General features: G+C 54.1%; 1 protein-coding gene across 2 annotated transcripts in view; it reads left to right on the plus strand.

Annotated features, from left to right (window-relative positions):
* Gad1 (glutamate decarboxylase 1) overlaps window positions 1–8,180 on the plus strand; it is a 40,482-nt gene that overhangs the window by 964 nt on the left and 31,338 nt on the right. Inside the window, exons 1-3 of one of the 2 annotated variants that reach the window (XM_005346540.3) lie at window positions 77–341; window positions 924–1,066; window positions 4,297–4,359. In XM_005346540.3, coding sequence (XP_005346597.1) covers window positions 988–1,066; window positions 4,297–4,359 — 142 coding nt within the window. In that variant the 5' untranslated portion in view covers window positions 77–341; window positions 924–987. Of the gene's footprint in view, window positions 1–76; window positions 342–923; window positions 1,067–4,296; window positions 4,360–8,180 lie in introns of those variants that run through there. The other variant, XM_005346538.3, reaches the window with a different exon arrangement.

Genomic DNA, 8,180 nt, shown 5'->3' on the forward strand with positions numbered 1-8,180 from the left:
TCCCTCTCCTCTCCTCTCTCTCTCCCTCTCCTCTCCCTCTCCCTCTCTCTCCCTCTCTCTGTCAGCGAGCAAGCACCAAGTAGGGCTACCGAGCACTCACTCAGCCCTAGGTCTCTAACGCGTTGGGCGCAAGTTCGCCTCCCAGGTGACGATCTCCTTTCTACCCTCCACTGCCTTCTCTGGCTCAGTGAGACGAACTCTGGGGAGTAGGTAGAGTAGAAACAGCGAATCTGGGACGCAGCCTTGCCCTAGGCTTCGGATAGCTGGAAACGAGGTGGGACAAGAAGCCGACCAACAAGCAAGGTTCCGACTCGCTGCCTTTTGGCTGTCTGGAGTGCAAGGTGACTGGTTCTTAGTGGGTCAAGTCCTAGGGAAAAAATAAAACATATATATTTTCACATATATATGAATCCCTTTTCCCTCTCACCTTGTTTCACCAAAGTCCCTGTCCCCAGCGCTGTGAGCCTTCTTCATTCCAAGGAATTAGCCAGACACAACAACGGGAACCAGACACCGAACCAGACGTACCCGCCCCGCGCGCCCTCCCCTTGTCTGCGGGTCTGCCAGGCTGCTGGGAGCCCAATGGGGCTTGTCTCGGCTTGGCTGGAATTCACTCGAAGAGTGCTCCTAACCCTGTCCCCACCCCATCCTCCGCATCCTGAACCCGCCTCGGAAGCCCCTTAGCTCTGAGCCTCACTCGGGGTCACCCGGTTGAGCCTCCAGACTTGAGAGTCGCTCTGGGCTACTGTGCCTGCGCCCCAGTCTCGGAGCGAGCGAGCGCCTCCCCACCCCCTCCCACCCACAGCGCACCGGGACCCAGCCAGCTCGCTGCCCTTGGTCTCTCTTCTGTCTCCGAGACTTCTGTGACCCGGGCCGCAGGACCCAGAAGCTCTCCCCAGCGCAGCTCTCCCTTCTGTTTGCAGCCTATTCCTGCGCCCAACCCGCAGGGGACCCTTGAACAGTAGAGACCCCGGGACCACCGAACTGATGGCATCTTCCACTCCTCCGTCTGCTACCTCCTCGAACGCGGGAGCAGATCCTAATACTACCAACCTGCGCCCTACAAGTAGGTCCTGCCCCAGTTTCCTATTAAACGGACTGCAGCGAGGGTGGGGGCGCTGGGACCGCGGGAGGCTGCGCTGTCGGAACGCTAAAGGAGAGAGTGGAAATGATGGAGGCTGGGAAACAAATGGGGCCCTATCCCAGGTTCCAGCTTAGAGGTCATTTGGCTGCCAGGGACACGAGGTGACTCCCAGGGTACCGAAGAGCGAAGAGCGACGACTTCACAAGGGCCTGAAGTATAGATCCCTAGGGTCTTAGCGACGGAATGAGACCTGCAAGGCAGGCGTTACGTTGTTGTTTTTTTGTCTGATGGGACAACAAGGGTCAGAACAGGGAAGGCGGTGTGAGGAACCCGGAGTCCCAGCTAGAATAGTTATTTTGCTCTAGCTTTGAGCTCAGACCTGACCTCCTCCTCTCCTCTCCCTTCCTCTACCCCCAGCGCTGTACTCATAGTCCATAATCAAGGGAAATTTCGACGTTAATTGCAGCTTTTAGAAAACTCAGGGTCCCTAATTGCTCCAAATTTGTGTCTAGCTATTGACGAGTGAGGGCGAAGCCAGGGGCGTGAAAGGTGCACAGAACTGCTTGAGATTCAATTAATTACATCTTAGAGACAAAAAGGGCGGGGTGAGGGGATATTAGGCATCTTCCGGAGTGGCACGGTGTGGGGGCTAACTAGGAGAAGAAATGGCTTGCCAAGCCTGGAGGCAAAAGCACCCCTATGCTTTTTCCTGGTCCAGAGACCTGTCAGCAGGTGACAAGTCCCGGAGAGAACAGGGAAACCAGATAAAGGGAGCATTTATGCTTCCCCACCCGATGTGTCTCTAATTCCCACTGACTTTCTGACTCCTTGAAGAGGAGCGGAGACACGGGATTTGTTTGTCTTTTTTCCTTTTGGGGGTGAAGTCTTTCCTCACCCCTCTCCCACAAATCTATCAGTTCCAGACAGCTATGGTCCCAGAATCTCTCCAGGGGAGGAGCTGAGGTAGATCGGTGTGGTCGAGAGTGCTTCTTGCTGCTGCGTTTTTTACGGCACCACTTATCGGAAGCTTGTGAAAACAATTGTGCTCTTCTTCGCAAGTGTCAAGAAGAAGGCAGGAAAGCCCCCTTCAATCTCTGGGGCAAACTCTGGAGCAGGAGGCCCTAATTCCTCAGGCCACTTTGCAGTTCCCTTAGCAGCCCCCTCTTTCTGTATGCAGGCAGGCTACAATTATACACACAACAAAGCGAGGCTCCGGTGGATCGCCAGTGCTGGTGGCACGTGAGCCAGGCGCTGGAGGCGGAGGTGGCAGTGGGAGCTGGCCTGGCAGAACTCGAGGCCTGCTCCCCTTTTGTCTGTTGATTGCATAGATTTCTTTTCCAGGCCTCCTCAATCTTACTCCAGTCTTCATCCCCACAACGCACACTTTTCTCCCTCTCCTGCAGGGGTGGGGACAACCCTTCACACTAGGCATCCCTGCATCCTACATCCAGATCGCCCCAGTCCTCAAATGTCTGGCTTCAGCAAAGGAGAGGCGATGGTCTGAGTTCACGTGTAGCGTGGTGCCCCTGGAAACCACCAAAATGGAGGGCAGAGTTCTAAGTACCCCTGCCGGGAGAATGGCCTTTTCCTAGGAACACCTACCCTTAACTGAAGAGCCCTGGAGCTCGGGCCCCAGGCTTGGTTCACTTTCCGCCCTCCCCGAAAGACACACCCCCACCTGCCCAGCTTGCTCTGCTGGGGGATCCGCTGGAAGGCGTTGGTTCACACACACACACACACACACACACACCTTATTCCAGCAGCCCTCTGGCAGGCAGGCGCTCTCCCGCAGATAGGAAAAGGTGTTCTCAACTCCGGCCACAACAAAGGGGCTCTCGCCCATCTTTCTTCCTTCCTGTCTTCCTGTTTTTATCAACGCCTAACTTGAAGGAAGAAAATAAACAAATTTGAACTGTTTCTGAACGCCAACCTCAGGCTAAGTGACCTTGGGAAACTCTTAACCTCTTGGAGCTGAAATGTTTTTGTCATCTGAGTCTTGACCCACACTCCTGAGTGTTTCGTGGGTTGTTTTGTTGATTGGGTGAGACGGCGGCGTTTAAAGAGAAAGCACAGATATTGGGAGGAAGTAGAGCTCTGTGCTCCAGGTACTATTATTAGGGTTTTGTTGTTGCAACGATTTCCTTTTTGTCAGTGGAATTCCATCTGCGACTTACTGTCTCCCGACGTCAGGCCGTTTCTTCTCCCCTCTGGGGCTCTGTTGTGCCTGGGGTTTAATGGATGTCACTCTGCTTATCGCTGCCAACACTCGTGCGTCGCTGGAGGAGCGGGCCCGGGTGGGGTGGGGGGATGGGAGGCGCCTTGCTGGGAGGGATGGGGAGGGGATTTCTCTTTGGACCCACCCTAAACGAAGGAAGGCTTCTCGGGAGCGGTAGGCTGCCTCTTCGCATTCTTTGCTGGGAGTTAACACCTGAGTGCCTCCAAAATGGTCTGGTTAAAAAAAGGAAAGCCCTGCAGCCGGCCATTCAGACCCGGAAGAGAGGTGCCCGCATCCGCCTGCTCCAGACCTTAGGAGTCCAACGGAAGGGTTAATGAGGGGCAAGTTGCGAAGGGGGTTAGGGGTGGGCTGAACACAGGAAGATTGGCGCACCATTGTCTTCTCTGCTCCCCAGTCTGACTGGAGCAGTCATGCGAGTCCGATCATCTAGTCAAATACTATTTTTCACCCAATTAATTCCTGAACTCTTCCGCGACCCCATTTCATGCCAGTTTATTTTAAGCTGCCACTCGGCTGGAGACCCGCCAAGAAATTATGAGACGTTTGGGTCCCAGATGCCTCTGTGTTCCCTATATGAGCTGTTGTGTTGTCCTCTTCAAGCCCGAAGACTGAGACCTGGGCCTGGGCCCAGCGGGTAGGATAGCTGAGCCACGCAAGCGCCAAGGCCATCTTTGTGTGTGTAGTTAGCTTTTGCCCTGGTGGAGACGCTTGTGGGTGGGGTCCATAGCTGTGAGCATTCCTTCTTCAAAACACGTTCAGTACCTGAAGTCAGCAGCAGGCAGGAAGCTTTCTGAGAGCTGGGAGCTCTGTCTGCGAACCAAAGGTGTAGGTGGTTCCTTGTTCCTTCCAGAGCAGAGCTTTTCGGGAGGTGAGCGCTGGGAAGGACCTCTACAGCCCTCTCCAAAACCTTTATGCCCTACACAGTTTCTCACCGGCCTGAACCTTGCTAATTTCTTTTCCCTGTCTTTGCCCGTAGCATATGATACTTGGTGTGGCGTCGCCCATGGATGCACCAGAAAACTGGGCCTGAAGATCTGTGGTAAGTGAACAGGCCCTCAGGGGTGGGTCTCTTCAGAGGGAAGCAACGATAGTGCCGGTGGGTTTGTAGGCGTGTCCGGCATCTGGAGGAGGACCCTGGCCCTTGGACCTGGTGTTCTAACTCCTTTACGGTTCCCGCATCCAGTAGAAGCGGTCCCTAGCAGGCCCTGGCTCTCCTCATTCAGCAGGAGAGGTCTTTTCCTTTGGAGACCCAGTAACCAGAAAACGCTTAGATCCGGGGGGGACCCAATAATGCTTCGGAAGTGGGGATACAGCACCCCCAAGCGGCAGTCAGGCTGTTCTCTCCGGCGCCGGGCTGCTTGGCTAACTAGTGTTTTCTGCCCTCGAGTCTGTAAAAATCTCATAAAAATTGCGAACTGGTCTGATTTTGGGGGCAAGCAGGCCTAAGGTGCAATATTTATCAAGGCTGCTACTGACCCTTTGTGGTTACTTACTCCATCCTCCATCCCGGATTGAAAGTGGCTTCCCCAACTTAAGGGTCTTGCACCTAATTGTCACCCTGATTCAGATTTCGTTCTTGGGGCTTCAGGGGCCCAAGAAAGGAAAAGGGTTGCCCGCAGCTCTAGGTGGCCTTTCTAGGGGAAGTGTGGGCAGCATGGACCGGACGGTTTGCCTTGCGGGTCTTCGACGGCAGCAGAAAAGAAGGAGGGGGGGCAGGTGCGGGAGGGGAGCTGCAGGGAAGGAGAGAACGTTGGGGGTGGGAGGCGGTTGCCAGCAGGGAAGGAAAACAGATCGGGGAGGGGGAGGAAAAGGAACGAAGGGTCTGAAGTGAAAACGCCGCGGGGTTGTAATTTTTTTAAGAAGAAAAAAAAGGAAATTTGTTCGAAGGGACACAGCTGAATGGCTCCGGCTGAACAATGAGGAGCTGCTTTCCCGACTAAAATTCTCTAGCCTTATCGGGCCAGAAAATACGGGTTTCCCTGGGCAGGGGGTGGAGAGGCGGGGGAAGATTAACGAGGGACTTATTAAAGACCCATCCGTCAGCTGCTGGGCACGAGATAGCAGCGGAGCCGGTGCCGCCGCTTGAGCTCCGCCCCCCAGCCTAGGGAGCGCAGGGACCGGGAGGGGAGTGGGTGCTGAGGAGGCTTGACCTGCCCGCCTCTCCAACTCCCCCTCCCTCCGGTGCCCAGGTTGTAGCCGTTGAGAATCGGTGGGAAGAGTGGTTCTTTAGGGCCTTTGGAAATCGGCGTCCTTCCATGTTTGGCCGCGCACGATCCTCTTCGCATCTCTGGGGTCCTGGATCCCAGAATCCACTATTAACCTAGCGCGTATTCAGGAAAGCCCAGCCCTGCGGCCATAGAACCCAGGGGTTTAGAGAGTCCCCAGCACGCAAAACTGGTGGGCCACACCAGAAGCGATCTCTACGCAGGGGCAGTCAAGAGCCCAGAGCTTTGTTCTATTAATAGCCCCTTCCCACTCCCACCCAGCCATTCCTGGCTTAATGGCCCATTTCCCGCCTGGTCCCTCTTGGCGCTGTGGCTCCCGCCTTCTGCTGTTGTCATTGTCGTGCAACCCGGCGGCAAACAGAACAGAAAGAGCCTAGAGTCTGCCTGGGAGACGCAAGGGGTAGGGACAGGTTCCAGGTGAAGGGCACTTTTCTTCTGCCACCTGTCTGTAGGAGCTAGGACTTGAAGGCACAGTCTCTATTCTGCCTCCTCCTGCTCTTGCAACTGGGCCTTGGAAGATGAGATCCAAATACTCCTGTTGGAGACAGACCCGACGTCTGGGGGCATGGGGGCGGGGACTGTCATCCGTAAAGAGATTCCTCTCTGTACACACACACACACACACACACACACACACACACACACACACACTTTGGGAGAAGTTGCAACCTGAGTGAGATGAGGGAAACAGGACAGTACTGTGGGAAAATTACACTAACCAGAATGCTGTGCCTTTGAAGGCTTGGTGCTGGAAGAAGGCAAAAGCAGAGTAAGGGTTTGTTTCCCATACTTCCAGTCAATTTTCCATTTTAAGCGAGTGGAAGTAGCGTGCACTAGTCAGCTACTGTTGCCACTGAATCCACAGCCCACTCCAGCCCATTCCCAGACTCCTCCCCTCCCAGACCATTTTGCACCTGGCGGTTTGCACCGCCTGGACCTAACACCAACAAGACTGACTTGACGGCCAAGGACCTAATAGTCTGTTTCTTCAACTCCATCGCCCTGGATGGTCCCCTAAGCATCTGCATGCTTTGCTGAGATTCAGCTCTCACCCATTCCCTACCCCCTCCTCCTTACTCCAGGGAATGAAGCTGCAAGGATGGCCACAGAGTCCCTAGTCATACCCTCCACTCTAGAGGCAGAACCCCCTGGGAGAGTAATCAGATGGAAGAAACCCAAGGCTCTGCCAAGAGCTGGAGAGTGGCTGCAGGCATGGTGGCATGACCCAGATAGAGTGAGTGGCAAGCATGCCTAAGCTTCTTTCTCTGCCGCTCTCCAGCGTGTCCTTGGTCTTCCATCACTTACCTCTGCAGAGGTCCAAAACTTGCTGCCCAGACAGACCCTCCACACGTGTTCTAAGTTTGTAATCAATTGCCTATTCTAAAGATGGAGATACCTCAAATGCCTCTCCGTATCGCTGGTGTCTTGTGAAAAGTGCAGATCTGTTAATATATCCTGTGCCCACAAAAACTAAAAAGGAGCTCATGTCCCAAAGCTGCGTGGTGCTGGGTTTCAGCATCCCCTGTGTCTGGTGACCCTGTGTCTTTATGCCACACCTTGCTTGGAGTTTCATTTGGAAACAATTGTGCAGAGCATGGTGCTCTGTTTCTACACAGCTCCAAGGGCCCTGGCCTAGGATGAGAATGGAGAACACCCACCAACCCAGAGGGGGAAGTCCCCTCGGGATGCCGCTCATCTTCATTTGAGGCTGGGTGGATAGCCATCTATGACTTGAATCAACACAAGCTGCAGTCTCTCTCCCCTGTGCCAGTTACTCACAGGCCAGCACTAAATCCTGGTGGCTGGAGTACAGAGCAAGAGAGAATACGGGGTGCTTCTGGGAAGTTTGAGGGACCCCCTAGTCAAACCATTGTTAAAGCATCCACCTCAAGAGCATTCTCCACCTAATTTCATCCTTCATCCCCTATCATCCTCAACCTCACCATTCCTGGAGAAGCAAATAGCTCCTTGCAGGGCCTCTCAGATGATAGAGACTGCAGGGTAGGTCTCAGATGGACAGCACCACCCTTCATTGAGCTGCAAGGATTTGATTTCTCCAGTCAGATACACTCTATAACCGTTGTTCTTGACAAAGGGAAACAGTGCCGGGGCCAGGACCCTACAACCCTCTCATGAATGGCTTCTGCCTCCTGGCTGTGGACTCTTGATTATGTCTTAGGGATCTTGGTTTCTACATAGACAGGTTTGAGAGCGGGGTACAGTGCTTGATGGGGATGGGGGAACATGCTCCAAGTTGGCAGGCCCTCCAGCCTGTTGGGTTCAACCCTGCTTCCTGGAGTGCTGTTGAGGGTATTTGCACTACGTGCCATGAGCAAGCGAGGTTTCTTCTCCTTCTTAGGGGAAGTGATGGGGTGCTGTGAATCCCAGCCTGAACTCAGAGTTCATTTCAATATGCTTCTTGCATAGCTTCCTGTCATTACTATGACAGAGGTGGCCAGCTGCCAGACTGAAGCTTCTGGAGGGGGAGAGATTGGCCTCACTGCCTCTGTATCATTCTAACTACATAACAAGCTGCTCTTCTACAAGTGCTCCATGAGTACCTATAGCTAGCTAAGCCTATGTCAGGTGCTCCATGAGTACCTATAGCTGGCTAAGCCTATGTCAGGTGCTCCAT

The sequence above is a fragment of the Microtus ochrogaster genome, chromosome 4 (genome assembly GCF_000317375.1).
Source record: "Microtus ochrogaster isolate Prairie Vole_2 chromosome 4, MicOch1.0, whole genome shotgun sequence".
NCBI classification, from domain to species: domain Eukaryota; kingdom Metazoa; phylum Chordata; class Mammalia; order Rodentia; family Cricetidae; genus Microtus; species Microtus ochrogaster.